Below are 17410 nucleotides of genomic sequence, written 5' to 3' on the forward strand. Positions count from 1 at the left end.
GTGGAGGGAAGATGGGGTAGAAAGGGGGAACTGATTACAAGGATCTATATATAACCTCCTCCCTGAAGGATGGACAACATAAAAGTGGGTAACAGGAGACATTGGACAGTGTAAGACAGGACAAAATAATACCAATTTCTAAATTATTAAGGGTTCATGAGGGAGGAAAGAGGGGAAAGTGGGGAGGGAGGGGGAAAAATGAGGAGCTGATACCAAGGGCTCAAGGAGAAAGCAAATGTTTTGAGAATAATGGTGGCAACAATGCACAAATGTGCTTGACACGATGGATGGATGGATGGATTGTGATGAGAGTTGTACGAGACCCCAATAAAATGATTTCAAAAAATTAAACAAAAAACCTTCATAGAATTTGTTGACCTGAAACCAACGTGTTACCATGGCTCAGGACGAACTTACACAAAATAAACCTGGTAATACTCATATATCCTAACAGAGCTACTCCGTATCAACAATAAGGAGACAACATTTTGCTATTCAGATCAAAATGTTCAGTTTATCTACAAAACAAAACAAAAAGGGCAGGAGTGACTCTACCGCATCCACGTGCGGCTCTAGAAAACAGCAGAGAATACCTAGGAAATCATCCAGGGAGGGTGACACAGCTACACAAACAACTCAGTCTCACCATCAAGTGTGAGAGCAACACAAATAAATGTGCAAGGAATCGAAGACTGCATTTCAAAGTCAACTCAGACGACCAAGAGATAGATGTTAAAACAATCTCTCTTTCAAGCGTGCGCTCTGGCAATTCTGCTGTGGATGCACACTGAATTCTAAAAAGAGTGGGGTTTTTTTTAATTGCTGATTCAATCTCTTCCCTTGCAGCGTGATCAAATTTTCCATTTCTTCTTGAGTCAGTTTTTGTAGTTGGTGTGTTTCTAGGAAGCTGCACCTCTTATCCATCTATTCTGATCATGGTGTATTGTCTTATTATTTTTCATTTTTGTAATGTCAGTAGTAATATTCCCACTTTCATTTCTGTTTTTAGCTATCTGTATTTTTCTCTTTTTTCCTTATCTGGCTCTAGGTTTGTCAATTTTATTGATTGCTTTCAAACCGCAAGTGTTGGTTTGTTCTGTGCTGGAGCTTCAATTCTGGCACCCCATTTTCAGATAGTATGGATGACATTGATGGTCCAAAATCCATTTACAGTCTCCCCTGGTTTAGGCCACCACTGAATTCCTTCTGGCCATCATCCAAGGATATAGATAATCTTGCCCCTTGCAGGGTCTTTTGGAAAGTGGATTGCCTCCACCTCTGTCCAATCAGCCTAGGGAGGGCCCGTCTCTTAGAGGCCTGACTGGGAGTGTCCTTGAGGGAAATCACAGTACTGGAGACAGTACACGAGCATGGTCATAGTCAGGCTATCTACCAGTGCTACCCTGACGGTCTTGGTAGGAAGGCCTGGACCCATCTTGTAAGTTCTTCTTCTACCTTTATGTGTGCGCCCTAATCATGAGCTGTTCCTGCTTCTGCCTGCAGTACTATCAGGAACTGTGAGGGGCCAATCTACTACCAATCATCAACTTGTGCCTCCTTCCATTGCTCTAGGTCCTATTTAACTAGCATCCTTGGACAACATTGTGACCTCCTAACAGGAGGGATGATGTGCTTGTGTCTTTTGTGTTCTTTGTCCCTTTTAAGACTTCATAATGGTCTGCTTAAGTCGGTGGTTCTCAAACTTTGGAGGGTCAAATGACCTTTTCACAGGGGTCACCCAACTCACAAAAGTAGCAAAATTACAGTTATGAAGTAGTAACAAAAATGAGCTTATGGTTGGGGGTGGGGACCTGTTTGAAAGGGTCATGGCATTAGGAGGATGGAGAAGCACTGCCTTCAGTTATGTGAGATGAGTCTCTGGTGCCCTCGTTCTGTTGTTTTCTACTCTCGTTTCATTCATTTCTGTCCTGATCTTTATTCTTTTCTTCCCTCTGGTAACTTTGGGTTTTAATTGCTCTTTTGTTTCTAATTCCTAAAGGTAATAATGCTAGGATATCAATTTGAAATCTTTCTTCTTTTTAATGTAAGCACTTAAAATTCCCCCTAAGCACTTCCTTCACTGTATCTACTAAGTTTTGTCATATTATATTCTCATTTTTAATCATTTAAAATTATTGTTTTTTATTTCCTTTATGATTTATTTGATTTACTGTTCCAAAATTCTGCTCAAGTTTGAACTTTTCTGGTCCCACTTCATAAAATATTCTTTCCCTTTCTTTCATGAAAGTTGTCTTCAAAACACTTATTTCTATTTGGAATTCCATGTATTTATTTGTTAATTTGTTGCTTGTCTCCTCCCAGTCAGGAACCTTAGTGGTGTAGTTGGTGATGCACGCAGCTGCTAAACATAAGGTCAGTAGTTCAAACCCACAGTTGGTCCCAGGGAGAAAGATAAGCCTTTCTAGGCCCATAAAAATGGACTGTTTCAGAAATCCACAGGTTTCTATTCTGTCCTACATGTCAGAATCAACTCATGGCAGTAAGTGTGGTTTCAACTCTCTGTCCACTAAAATGTAAGCTTCAATATTTTGTTCTGTGTACTTTTGACTCCTACAACACGACTTGACATACAATAAGCCCTACATAAATATTTGCTGGTCAAACTATTCGTCTACTTTTGGGATCAGATGCTCACGCTGCGAATTGTGGCTCGTAGCATTTGATTCTGAGTAAGGCAGATACGGGAGGTTGCTCTTAGCCCATGGCATTATGTACTGACTCAAGCCCCTACTATGAAATAAAATCCGAAACCCTGTACTTGTGACAATGACCTTGTTTGGAATAGGGCTTTTCTTCAGATACTAGTTAACTGAGGTCATATGAAAATAGGGTGGGTCCTGATCATAATCCCTTCTGAGTATTGTCTTAAAATGAGAAGACACCCAGGGATAAGGCAGGCACCAAAGACAGGGACTTCAGAAGCACACTAAGAGGCAACAAAACAATGCCCAGGCTTGCCCACAGTCACCAGAAATCGAGAGAGAGCAGGGAGAGGTCCTCTCTGAGCCCTTTCAAGCTTCGGCACAGCCAGGACCCTGGTGCAGACTTCGACAGTCCACAATTATGAGACAACACATTTCTGTTCCTGAAAGTCACCACAGCGGTAGGAACTAAGATGCAGAATACGCTTGAAGAGCCAAAAACTATTTTGACTAATTCAAATCACTGCCCTTTCATAAAATATTAAAATCCTGTATTAAAAGTCCTTACGATGAAGACGGAGGAAAAAATTCACATTTCCCCCCTCCATTGCACTGCCCAGTCCTGGCGGAGCCATGACCCAGGGTGCGGCTGTTAACTGAAAGGAAGGCCGTGTGGGCCCACCCAACAACTCTGCAACTGAAAGACCCAGTGAGCCGCCGAGGAGCCCTGTGGGGCAGGTGGACCCTGTCACTTGAGTCAAGAGTGGCCTCGACAGCATCCAACAACATTCCGTGCTCTCTAGCCTCCTCTACTGTAATGGAGGCTGGGGGTGCTGTAGGGGACGGCTGTATACTAACCTCAAGGTTGGGGCTGTAACCCCACCAGGTGCTCCTCAGGAGACAGATGAGGCTAGGCTATGTACTCCCGTAAAGCCTTCAGAATCCCAAATACCGACACCACTATGCACTGGATTCTACTTGATGCTTAATTAACATGATTACTGTGTTATTGATCACTGTCCAGTTATATGTAACTCATTCATTAAGAAGATAACTTAGGCTTTTACTTTTTCACTTTTAAAGTAAACTCTCTCATTTTAAAAATTACCAGCATAATCCAGTCTGTTATTTCACATACATCTAGATGATAATATAAACCTATTGCCACTGAGTCAATTCAGATCCACAGAAACCTATAGGGCAGAGTAGAATTATCCCCTAGGATTTCCCAGGATGCCATCTTTATAGAGGCGCTCTGGTGCTGTCATGGGTAATGTACTGTGCTGTTAACCACAAGGCCAGAAGTTCAGAACCACCAGCCACCCTGTGGGACAGAGATGAGGCTTTCTAACCTTGCAGAGTTTCAATCTCCGAAAACCAGAGAAGCGGTTCGACCCGATCTGATAGGGTTTGCTATGAGTGGGAATGGACTCGATGACAGTGAGTTTGGTATGGTCATCTTTACAGAACCAAACTGCCACCATGACTGGTCGGTTCAAACGACCAACCTTTCAGTGAACAGCCAACTGAGTACTCAACCAGTGTATCACCAGGGCTCTCCTTCAGTATGACTGGAAATATTTTAAATGTACTGAGAACTTGTTTTTAATAAGGCAAGCTATCACTCTCAGGTTAAAAAAATAATAATAATACTTTGTAAATTCAGTGGCTGTCATTAAGTGCTTTTGAGTTAGTTTCAACTCATAGCAGCCCTACGGACAACAAAAGAAAACACTTCCTAGTTTTGGCACCATCCTCATCGTCATTCTTAACTTTGAGTCCACTGTTGCACCACTGTCTCAATTCACCTCACTGAAAGTTTTCCTCTTTTTCACGGGCCCTCTACTATCCAAAGTGGCTACAGCTGACAGAGAGCCCACATTTACTTCTTGTGGCTCTTGTAACCAAGTACCACACCATGGGTGTCTTAAAATCACAGAAATTCCTTCCCTTACAATTTAGGAGACAAGAGTCTGAAATCAAAGTCCTGGCAAGGCCAGAGTCACTCTAGAAGAAAGTCCGTTCTTGGCCTTTGTTGGCATCTAGAGGCGGATAAAGGAAAGCTATCATTCTTTGGCTTGTGGTCATTTCCCTCCAATCCCTGCCACTGTGGTCACACTGCTTTCTCTTGTTTGTCAAATTTCCTTCTTGTTTCTTTCTTGTAAGGAATCATACTTGTGACTGTTTTCGGGGCCTCCTGGATAAACCAGGATGGTCTTCTCATTTCAAAATCGTAAGCTTAATTCCAGCCCAGAAAGATCTCTTTTCAAAATAAGGTAACATTCACAGATTCTAGGAATTTGACATAGATATCTTTTGAAGCAGCTGGTTTTTTTTTCAGCCAACCACATTCTCCTTAATCAAGAGACAAAAGTTTTCACCATGAATCATGGGGTGGCTGATACCACGTACTTCCTAATGTGGTACCCTGAATCACATCACCTGAATCCAATCACAAGTAAAGGCAGGCTTCTAAAGCGGCAGTGTCATGAAAGACAAAGGCCAGCCAGGAAATTACTCCAGATTGGAGGTAGCTAAGTAGGCATGGCAACAAAAGGAGACATGGACCCAGCCTGGGATCATAGGAAAAAAGTAAGTTGCTTGCTGTAAAGGCCGCATATTGGGACAACTGGGAAAATTTGAGTATGGATTCTATATTAGATAATAGGCTTGTATCAATACTCAATTTCTTAAATTCCATCATTGTGTTGTGATTTACATAATTCATGAGATAAAGCAAACTTGAAAAATATTACTGACCGATGGATCGACGCAGAAGGTGCACAGCTGTTCACGAGCAATTCTAGGCATTTTGCTGTTGGGCTGAACTTTTTCCAACTTAAGAAGTTACAGAACATTCCTCCCTCCCGTCTCACCCCCAAATGAAGCGAGCCTGTATTTGTAGTAATCAACTGCCCTCAAGACAACTATACATTTATATATATTTGCTTAAAAATCTAAACTGAAAAAGAACCCAACACAAGTGGAAATATTCCAGTCCTGTGTCCACTCCCTTAGAAAGAGCAAGACAGAACAGAACAATCTCATATTTGACCACAGGCAGGGGCACTGAGCACACACGAGAAATGCACATAAAACATGAATGTGCACACATGCACAGCAAAATAATAATTTTTGCTCTAAAATTGATATGGTAATGATCGCACAATTCTCCTTGATATGACTGGATGATTGAACTATATGATATATATATATTAGGTGCCAATAAAACTATTGTTAAAAAAAGAAAAACATATTAAAAATAATTATTTCTTGCCAAAAAAGGAAGAGGGAGAAGAAAATAAAAAAGCAAGTGGACGAGAGAGGCTAAATGTTCATCCCCTTGAGCACCCCCTGAGAAGGGAAAACAATGGGGTGTCATTAAATCCGAATGCCTGGAAATGACAGCCTCGTATTGTATTTCTGAAACCAGACTAGAGCTTATGAAACCAACAGCACAGAAGGAAACACACACAGTAACCACAAAGACTTGCTGAGAAATGTTATACATCAGACTATTATTTTAATTTTTTTGTTGTTTAAAAAACAAATTGGGCTCTATCTTAAAAGAGCGGCAAATTAGGTAAGGGGAAGAGACCTGTGAGTGAACGACTTCTCCCTGTCAGAAGCACAGGCCATGAAAATCCCAGGGTGGGGCTGGTGTATAATGATGAGTGAGAACCATCGCCCTCCTTTATACCCCTTCCTGGCAAAGCTAATGGTGGCCAAACAAGAATTCCGTGACGGGGAAGACCTCCATAAACAAGGACAGCAAAACAGAAACGTCAAGGAAAGGAAGCTATTGAAGAGTGGGCTTCTGAAGAGAAAAGGCTCTCACTCGCATTATGGTAGACTTACCTTGAGAGACAGGAAAAACATCGGCCATTGAGCCTAAAATGCTTAAGGCTGAAAATCTAGTTGGATAGGAAGACCCAGGAAATAATGCTTCAAAGAGACTGCTGCAAATTGATGACATGAAATTCTGGGGGGAAAAAAAGTAGATATAATAGCGCTAACCCACAATAGGTCACCTACCATCAAGATGACTGCTTTTAAAAGTGACTTAGGTTTCTGACTTGTGTTTTAAATAAGGGAGCAAACATTGGTTGTTGAACAATGCCAGCTGCTACTTCTCTCTTTGTAAGACTGAGAAGCCCAATTCCTGACATAGTCCAGAGAAGCAGAGCTATAGTTTTGGTTAAAAAAAAAGCAAGACCTGTCGGCCTAAACGAGTGCCGACACTCTCCAAACATGCTGGTTTTCCTCACCGAAGTTTAAACTGATCTCATTCAGGGAGCAAAGGTATATATGCTTTTTAAGGTTTTTAAATGCTTGAAGAAGGGTCCCGTGTACAATGCTTCATAAATTTGGCTTGACTGGCATAATTCCTACAAAAAGCCAACTATTCCACTGTCTGCTCCTGGGTCTTAGAGCCCCCATTCCACGATTCTGTTTATATAAATGATGAAAAATGAGACCGTTTTTCCCAAAATATATAGATTTTTTTTAAAGACCACACAAACACACTGGGGGCTTTTTCAGCTCTTATAACAAACTATACATCAATTGTATCAGGCATATTTGTGCTTGTTGCCATCTTTATTTTCTAAACATTCACTTTCTCTTAAGCCCTTGGTATTGGCTCCTCTTTTTTTCCTCCCTCCACCACCTTGATATATTATAAATTATCATTATTTAAAAATAAGAACTTTTGATGAAATGTAATTCAGAAGCAGTTCTAGTCCCAACTGACTCCCTCCAAATGGGACTCTGGCCTCCAGATCACCGGCCAGGACACCAAGCAAGGTGACGGAGCCCTCCAAGGCCCTTCACAAGCCTACGGGTTTAGGGGCTTGTGGAGTCTACTGAGTTTCAAAGGAAAGAAAGGTATAATTATTGAAAACATGTTCCAATTACCCTCGCTTTGATTGTAAACAAAAACAGCAGCATTGGTCTATTAAAAGGCAACACGTTCATCCTTTAAAACCAGTCCATAAAAAAATTTAAAAATAAACTGATCCTATGCCAATTACATTTTTCTATTTTTTTTTTAAATTCTGTGACCTCACAGGAGACAAGAACCAGTTTATACATTTAGACCCTTTGTCCTAAGCATAGTGTCCCACCCCCATCAGCATACCCCTCAAGAGACATACGAGGGGGTATCCCAAAAAAACTGGATGTAATGTGAGGGGCACAGTACGTTTGGAGTTCATTTCACCGGGTCAGACTGTTAACCTAGCTTTCTATTGTAAGGTGAACAGATATCCCGCTTTTGGTGGGACAGTCCTGATTTTTAACAATTTTTCCCGCGTCCCATGGCATTTTTAAAAAGTCACGATTTTTGGAAAGAATGCACGACAAGTTATATTTCACCAGGATATGGGTTTTATCAATGGTGTCCCGCTTTACCAATGTTAAAATCAGGTCACCTTAATTTAGAGGTTCTGAAAAAATTGTGTAACTGTGTGCAACAAAAAAGACCTGATAGTGGCAGATGGGGGGACTGGTTTTGCCACCACGACAGTGCACCTGCTCACGCGGCCACCTCCGTGTGTCAGCTTTTGGCGAAAAACAGCATGCCTCTCTTGCCCCACACACCTGACTCACCTGACCTCACTCACTCCATGTGACTTCTTTTTGTTTCTGGGAATGCGGAGGGACATGAAAGGACAGCAATTTGATGACGTAGAAGAGGTGAAGAAAAAAACAAAGGAGGTGCTGTCAGCCATCCAAACAGATGAGTTTGAAAAATGTTTCCAAGAATGGAATTTCAGATTTGACAAATATATAAGTATAACGGAGAGTACTTTGAAGGTGATAAGGTTATTTTATATCCAAAAAATTAATACATAGCTTTGAAAAAACAGTTTTATTTGGGGGAGGTACCCCCTTCATATGCTCTGGGCACATCCACTGGATCCCCTAAAGGTTTGCAAGCAACTAGCCTAGCCTTCAAACTTTCCAGCCCCAGTCCCATATGGATGAGATTTTCTAGCTTCAATTCCCATGGCCCAGCACCTCAGTTCCTCCACTCTCTGCCACGTCATTCACTGGTGTGAACTCACCGTTCCACACCTCCCTGTACTGGCTTCTCTCTGGGGCCTCTCTCACACTGAGGCTAAGAAGACACCTTTCTTCAGATTTGGGAGTGAAGAACAGAGATGGATTTGAGTCCTGCTTCTCTTCTCACTTCCCAGCTCAGTGACCGTGGGAAGAAGACTAAGCTTTGCCCAAGCTTCTGTGTTCCCACTGGGCAAACAAAAATAAGGCCTAGATTATGGCTTGCGTATCTGATATTAAATGACAGCATGGATAGAACCAAACCAAGTTCACTGCCATCCAATCGGAGCTGACTCAGCAGCCCTATAGGACAGTAAGTTTCTGAGATGGAACCCTTTATGGGAGTAGAAAGCTGAATCTTTCTCCCAAGGAGCAGCTGGTGTACAGAAAGTATTTTTTAATGTTGAAAGTACTTTGATGGTTAAGATTAGCTATTTAAGTGTGAAATTAGGAGCCTGGGTGACACAGTGGCCAATCACTTGGCGGCTATCCTAAAAGTCAATAGTGTGAAACCCACCAGCTGCTCTGCCAGAGGAAAATGAGGCCGTCTGCTTCAGTCAAGCTTTATAGCCTGGGAGACCCGAGGAGGCACTTCTCTGTACCACGGGGCCACGGTGAGTTAGAATCAAGGCAATGGCAATGCGTTCCTTCACTCGCCTAGAAAACGGCCATTCCAACTAGTTGCCTTCTCTGGGCTGTTCTACAAGAAGTTGGCAGTTCAAGCCTACTAGCACCTCCTCGGGAGATGAGGGTCTCTGCTCCCATAAAGACTGACAGCGCTGCAAATCATCTGGGCAGTTTTCATTTGTCCAACCAAGTCCTTATTGAGTTGGAATCGACTTGGGCAGTGGGTTTCTGGTTTCTTTGCCCGCAGCACTGAGTGCACTGAGCCTGCCAGGCACACCCTGTGACAACGAATGATGACCGATGTCAAGGCTGCGCCCTTCAAAGACCACAGGGGACACAAGCTAGGGGGAAATCTCACAAAACATTGCTATCATCACACAGACTCATGTCAAGAGTCAAAGACAAATTTTCAAAAGTAGTCTTTCACGAACAAAATAAAGAAGTCACATAGAGAGTAAGTTCCGGCTATGAATGTCTGGTTTACAGACAACATGTACCTACCTTCTAATGTTATATAAATTTGTTCTCACTTGGGAAGGACTCAGCCAACTCCTACACGCAACAAGTTCACTTTTACTAGCGTTGCATGCAGCTTTTAAATCACCGGAAAGGTTTCAAGTCTTTCTGGCATAATCATTAAAAAGAAGCTAAAAAGTAACTGTCAATTCAGACTGACTTCAAATTCATAAAAAGCTTTTTCATTTAATCCTCAAAAGCAACTTGTGTAGGGAGGTTACTAATCCCACTGAGAAGGCAAGGTGTGCCATCAACTGGTGGTCAAATCCAGGGACCTAAATCCAAGTACTTATATCCAGCTTGTGACTGTCTAATCCTCAGAGCTGGGGTTTTCCAAAGGTGAAGTTGACTTCAGCCTTTGTTTAGGAATATTTTCATTTTGATGAGGTCTTTTTCCCTGCCTTTTAAATGGAAAAACCAAGGCCATATATACCAATACTACTGTTCAGAGTAGGGAGCAAGTGTGTCATGACTCCAATATACCATCATTGTCTTCTATCTCCTTAATGAGGTCAAATAGATGGGCTCCATCCTCTCTCTGGGCCGTAAGTGGAAATAAGGGTTGTTTGTGAGAGACGGGGTTTGGTGACACCCATGTGTCCTTTTTCTACCAGACAGAAATGGAGAAGCTGGGTGGCAGGCTGAGCTGTGGTCCAGGCTAGAAATGATGAACCAGGGCTCATCTAACTCATAACAAAGTGTCCTAAAAGCCAGCCCTCATCTTGCAGCTCGCCCCCCATGAGAGACTGGAACCACCCAAACTGGAGTCACTCATATAATGCAGCTGGAAGTCACAGCAGTCTAAAGGGGAAGCAGGCCCAGGCCCCAGGGTCTTCTCCCCTGGGGTGGTGTATCGAAGTGCAGGCCAGACAATCACTTAAAAAAAAAAAGAAAAAGAGAGGAAGTACTAAACTCACCCAGCCAGAAAGTTGTACATTTCTGAGATTATCCCCTGAAAGTCATTCTATAACAGACCTCAAACTCAGCACAGGTCCCACCACCCCAGGCCAAAGTACCAAAGCACCAAAGCACCAGAAGAAATATGGAAAACCTGACTGAAGGAAAACAGGCACTCTATTGACCAAGAGGCTTCCATTTCTTTGCCTTTAATGTTGATTTAGAATTGTTTGGTGTTTCCTGAAAACAGACAAACACGTTATGTCTAGAAGTCTAACACCTACCTTGTACTGCTGCAAAGAAACGGAAGGGTGCTGTCTGTGTAGCTCATTTTCTGCCTCCTGTTTGGGCAGGCTTTGCTCCCATTTATAAAGGACCTGAGAACTCTCCTGTATCCTACAAAACAACTTTTGAGAAAAAGAAATATGGCACATATGTGAACCACGTTACACTTACATGGTAGCTGAAACGCAAAATGTAAAATGTCAGGCAAGGAGAGAGCATGGGCTATTAAACCCTGAATATCTCACAGTGTTTACTCTTGAGAGAATATTAACAGTTATGTTTTTCAAACCAAGTATTGCTCCAAACCAGAATACAGTCATCACACTACACAGTTTGGATTTCCTTTAAATCGGCCAAGAACCTGTAGATGATCAACTCATCTCTTGACCAATTCTTCAGCTCAGAACTGTGTATGTCATTAATTCAAACTGAATATTCAACAAGGACTTTTTGGTGAGATACTGAGAGAAACTATTAAAATGCAAAAGGGCTTCCTTCCTCCTGTGAGCAAAATTTCCTTAAGCTACCTTCAACCCTAAGGAACCAGCATTAGATCCCCCCTGTCCCGCCCCTTTCAAATAAGAAAGCACATGGACTTTTCACACAGGATTTGCATCCCAAACCTGGCATTGTGAAATTTCAGAACAGGACCTGGCTGGGCCACACAGAAGTGAGGTGATCCAACCCCACAGTCATTTCCCTTCTCCCAGAAACTGGGCTCTTCTGGAACGTTCTTTTCAGAACAATGATTCGATAGGCATCCCAACACTACGTGCTAAGGAAGCCTACCTTCTTAAGAAGAGAACAAATCTGTTGTCGCACTCCAGGGGACTGGGTATTAAGATTGTAGGTAATGAAGAACTGAATCAGTTTCATTTCTTCTGCGGAGACAACTTCTGTACTTCGATTACTTTCACAGAGCAAACCTAACGTATCTAACCGCACCTAAAGCACAAAGTCAGAAAACGTTACATGACTAATGAAACAGGTGTAGCGTAAACAACTTGAAAGACTTAATGATGGACCAAGGCTGCCAAGGGGGAGGGGAGTGCTTCAACCTCAATTTACCCATATGTACATCATGACGGTTCTCTACCCCCAAAGATTCTATAGGTATTCCCTATCCAATCATGTTCTGATGTGAGTGAATGAGGTATTCAGAAAAGTAAACAGGTGTGAGTCTCCTTAGTCCATGGTCATGGGCAGCTTCACTCCTTTTTTTTTCTCTCTCTCTCTCTCAGCGATCACGCTACCCCATGACCTCATCCCTTCCCTCGTGGGTGACGGCAACGCACTTTTAACGGGTCTCCTGGTTTCCAGATGCTTCTACTCTGCTCCTGCTAAAGACAATAGCTGCTGTTTCCAGTAACCAAATCTGACCTCTTCAGCCTGACAGTGCAGGCTTCCAGAAATGGAGCCCTCTTCCACTGCTGCGGACACAATGGCTGCCATCAGCCTCCTGACCGTCATTTGTGTCCTTCACTTACCGTGTGCCTCGCCCCAACACTTCCTATCGTTGGATCACATCTCTCTAACTTTCCTGGTCAACCCCAACCTACGCAGATCACTCTGCCCTTCTGAGCCTCCCAAGCCCTTTTGCAGGTCGGGCACACCCATACCCGTTGGCTCATTTTGGTTTATTAGCCCTTCTACTACAGTAACAGTAGCCTGAGTATGGGGGTCTGCATTTTTCACTTTCTAACTAAACCTAGTCTAGGAACCCCTAAAACAGGAGTGAGCCCAAGGTAGGGGGTGCATTGCAAAATAAGAGAACGACTCAAGGTACCACTGAACAGATGAATTCCTCGCTGGGATGCTCACTTACCTGGCAGTGCTGATGAACCAAGCCCTGCTTTATTCTTGCAGTGGACACCAGGCTCCCCCAGGGAGCAGCTGCAGACTGGAGATGCCCGTGAGCTCGAGCGGTCCGCAGACATGCCATCAACGCTCCCAGAGCCCCTCTGCTGCTGCAAGCCTCTGAAGATGGAAAGGATTCCAAGACCATCACTACGCTCTGCAAGGGCTCTTACAAAGCTCAGTAGCCACCTCTTCACATTTCCAATTAACAATACATTTCAAGGAATAAAAATCACCTTTGAAACAACATCCTAACATAAATTCAAGTGCCCACTATAAAACAATCATTACTCTAAGTGATTGAATTGTTCTTCCATTGTTGTTGTTACACGCCATCAACTTGGTCCATAGTAGCCCTATGCACAACAGAAGGAGCACTGTCCAGTCCTGCATCACCCATGGCTTTTCCTACCCATGGGCCCATGGTTGAAGCTACTGGGTGGATCTGAGGACCTTCCTCTTTTTTTTACTGCCAGTGATGTCCTTCTCCAGGGACTGGCCTCTCTCTTGCCATCCGTGCCTCTAAGGAACTCTGCCTTTAAGGAGAACTCTGACCTTCATGGTCTCAAATAAGCATAATCCCTTTTTTGCTCAATCCCTTTGCTCAAGTAAAGCCATCCTAACTTACTTGTTATTACCTTTATTGCTTCCTTCACACTTAGAAAATGAATCAGGATATATATCAGGTAGACAAATACTAAAATCCAAAATTATGACTAAAAAGGGCTATCAGTCAAAAAGAGAAGAGAAAAAAACCCCAAAACTCTGGAATGAAAGGTCAGTATTTCTCTAAACATCATCACTGAGCCTCTCTATACGTTACACTTACTGCTTCGTGGTAAGGAATATAAAAAGAAGATTCTGTGATTTCCATGGGTCTTTACACAATGAACCTGATCCCTTGAGAGACTAAGACACTAGTCACTACCACAAAGGGTCGGGGACCTGACTCTCAGAGGACCTTCTTATACAGGGAGCTTATTTCGGTCTCGGGAGCACAGTGACAAAAGCACTCAGCTGCCAGCCCAGGTGCTCAGAGGGAGGAAAATGCAGAAATCTGTGCAAAGACTATAGTTTTGGAAACTATGGGGCAGTGCTCATCAAATCTGGGCACTATGAGTCAGAAAAGGCTTTGTTTGGTTTGTTTTACTTCGGAATAGATGGGCAAATCCAGACTTTTGTAGAAGACTTCTCAAATAGCCTAGAATAAGCGCTATTAAAAATGACAGCTCAGAGACTTCCGGGAAGATGGCGACTGAGTAACACATACGAGAGGGACTCCACTGAAATCAGGCCAGGAGAATTAGGAAGAGGGAACACTGCTGGATCACAGGAGGCGCATCATAAAGATAAGTAGGCACAGATCCACGAGGTTTTAAGGGGCTGGGGGCTTGTGGCTTGCCACAGTGGAGGTTTTAAGGGGCTGGGGGCTTGTGGCTTGCCACAGTGGAGGCCGGCATTAGCCCTGCCACTGCTCGGCTGGAGCTGGGACCATGTGGAGCCACCCCACGGGCATATTCTCAACACAGCCTCCGTGCAGGGATGGGGCTCAGCAATATTGTTACTTTTGTTTCCCTCTCTTCTCTCTATCCACCCACAGTCTCAGCAGTCTCTTTTTTTCCCCCTACTCTTTGTCTTTTCCCTGTTCCCTCACCCTCCACTGGCTGACCTCCAGACCACTCCCCTTGGCCTAGGGCATTTACACCTGCCCCCCCCACCCAGTTAGGTGAGCTCCACCCTGTGCAGCATAGCCCTGGGCTGGGGAATGCCCAGTGGAGCTCCACCAGGGGATATTCCGCCCAACTTCTAACTGAGGAATTCCTGCCTGTGTAGCTGGGGGAGCACCTATTTGTCCTCTGTGGGCCCACATGACTGAGCCAACTTCCTCCCGCCTGCTATAGTGCCTCACATGGCCGAAAGCAGCACAGCCAACACTTTCCAACATTTCAAGCTGCTGCAGGAATCTGTACCCAAACTCCGCAATGATCTACCTGGCCCGGGAAATCCTGCCCACCATTCACAGTGTTCTACACCAAAGCAGGCAACCCTGCAGCCTTCTGGGGCACTCCCCTTGAGAATGAAATCACAGGAGAAAAAAAGTGGTAGGCTAATTCATGGTGAAGTCAACTGTAAGCAGTTCAAAGAAGCATTCCTACAAGTCTGCCAAAGAAAGCCAGTACTCTTCAGCTCTCTGGAAAATGGCACCTGGCTCCTCTAAAACAACGAAACACAAACAGCAATCAGTTCCAACAACCTCAATGAAAAACAGGAAAAACAAAAGGCAATGGCAGAAGATGTCCTGAGCCTAAGGATGTGCATAGAAGAAGCAGACATTGATCTGCCACAGAAAGAAATTTTCAGAATTCTGCTTGGAGTTATACAGGATATGAGGGACACAATGCAAAAAAAGAATGAAATGATAGAGATATAGTCCATACACCACAGGGAAACATAAGAGCTTAGGGAGGAGATAACAAAAACCAGTAGGAGACTCACAGACCTTGAGAATCAACTAGAGGAAGCAGAGAACCGAATGGACAACAAACAAATTGGTGGTGAGGAAGGTGTAGGAGGCCTGGTAGGGCATTATCAAGGGTAATGTAACCGAGAGGAATTACTCAAACCCAAATGAAGCCTGAGCATGATAGTGGGACAAGAGGAAAGTAAAAGGAAATAGAGGAAAGAGTTAGGAGGCAAGAGGTATTTATAGAGGTCTAAACACAGGCATATACATATGTAAATATATTTATATATGAGGATGGGGAAATAGATGTACATATATTTATAGGTTTAGTATTAAGGTAGCAGATCGACATTGGGCCTCCACTCAAGTACTCCCTCAATGCAAGAACACTTTGTTCTATTAAACTGGCATTCCATGATGCTCACCTTCCTGACACAATCGCTGAAGACAAAGTGGGTGCAAAAGCAAATGTGGTGAAGAAAGCTGATGGGGCCCGGCTATCAAAATACATAGCGTCTAGCGTCTTAAGAAGGTAAAAAAAAAAAAGTGAAGGTAAATAAGCGGCCATCTAGCTCAGAATCAACAAAGCCCACACGGAAGAAGCACACCAGCCTGTGTGATCACGAGGTGCTGAAGGGATCAGGTTTGAGGCATCAGAGAACAAAAAATCATATCATTGTGTGCTCACCTCCCTGATACGATCACCAAAGACAAATGGGTGCATAAGCAAATGTGGTGAAGAAAGCTGATGTTGATTGGTTATTAATAGATATGGCATCTGGGGTCTTAAAGGCTTGAAGGTAAACAAGAGGCCATCTAGCTCAGAAGCAACAAAGCCCACATAGAAGAAGCACACCAGCCTGTGTGATCACGAGGTGTCAAAGGGACCAGATATCAGTCATCTAAAAACAAAAAATCTTATTACTGTGGATGAGGGGGGTTTTGAGTAGAGACCAAAAACCCATCTGTAGGCAACTGGACAGACATCCTTTTACAGAAGGGTCTCTGGGAGGAGACGAACCAATCAGGGTGTAGTATAGCAACGATGAAACATACAACTTTCCACTAGTTCCTAAATGATTCCTCCCCTCCCACCACTATCATGATCCCAATTCTACCTTACAAATCTGGCTAGACCAGCAGATGCACACTGCAACCGATAGGAACTAGATACACAGGGAATCCAGGACAGAAGATCCCTTCAGGACCAGTGGTGAGAGTGGTGATACCTGGAGGGTCGAGGGAGAGTGGGGTAGAAAGAGGGTACCAATTACAGGTATCTACATATAACCTCCTCCCTGGGGGTGGACAACAGAAAAGTGGGTACAGGAAGACATTGAACAGTGTAAGCTATGACAAAATAATTTATAAGTTAACAAGGGTTCATGAGGTAGGGGGGAACGGGGAGAGGGGAAAAAATGAGGAACTGATGCCAAGGGCTTAGGTGGAGAGCAAATGTTTTGAGAAGGGAAACGAATGTACAAATGTGCTTTACCCAATTGATGTATGTATGGATTGTGATGAGCTGCATGAGCCCCCAATAAAATGATTTTTAAAATGACAGTTCATTTTTGAAGAGAGGAACCAGATTCGTCATGTCACTCTTTGAAGTGTGGATGCCTTTAGCTATTTTAGCCAGGAAGGTATCTTCCAATGGGCTCTACACAATGGCATCCCCGGTTTGGTATGCACCACATCATAATTTTAAACTTTCCAAAGATAAATCAGTATCATAATTTTACACATTAATTATTGAAATGGGCTTGAATACAATGATTCTTTTATGGTCACTGAGTTTCAAAGGCAATGTTTTCTCCCACACTAAATGATAGACAGCCATTTCTTTTCTTTTTGTTTTTAATCACTTTATTGGCAGCTCTTACAACTCTCGTCACAATCCATACCTACATCCATTGTATCAAGCACATTTGTACATCTGTTGCCATCATCATTCTCAAAAGTTTCTTTCTACATGAGCCCTTGTTATCAGCTCCTCATTCCCCCCATGAACCCTTGCTAATTTATAAATTTTTTTTTT

General features: G+C 43.3%; 1 protein-coding gene across 3 annotated transcripts in view; it reads right to left on the reverse strand.

The window, feature by feature from the left end:
- THADA (THADA armadillo repeat containing) overlaps positions 1–17410 on the reverse strand; it is a 385109-nt gene that overhangs the window by 346697 nt on the left and 21002 nt on the right. For all 3 annotated transcript variants that reach the window (XM_075535368.1, XM_075535369.1, XM_075535367.1), the window contains exons 12-15: positions 12877–13028; positions 11841–11996; positions 11051–11173; positions 6522–6645 (exon numbers count right to left, since the gene is read on the reverse strand). In XM_075535368.1, coding sequence (XP_075391483.1) covers positions 6522–6645; positions 11051–11173; positions 11841–11996; positions 12877–13028 — 555 coding nt within the window. The remainder of the gene's footprint in view (positions 1–6521; positions 6646–11050; positions 11174–11840; positions 11997–12876; positions 13029–17410) is intronic.

This window comes from Tenrec ecaudatus, chromosome 17 (genome assembly GCF_050624435.1).
Source record: "Tenrec ecaudatus isolate mTenEca1 chromosome 17, mTenEca1.hap1, whole genome shotgun sequence".
Lineage (NCBI taxonomy): Eukaryota > Metazoa > Chordata > Mammalia > Afrosoricida > Tenrecidae > Tenrec > Tenrec ecaudatus.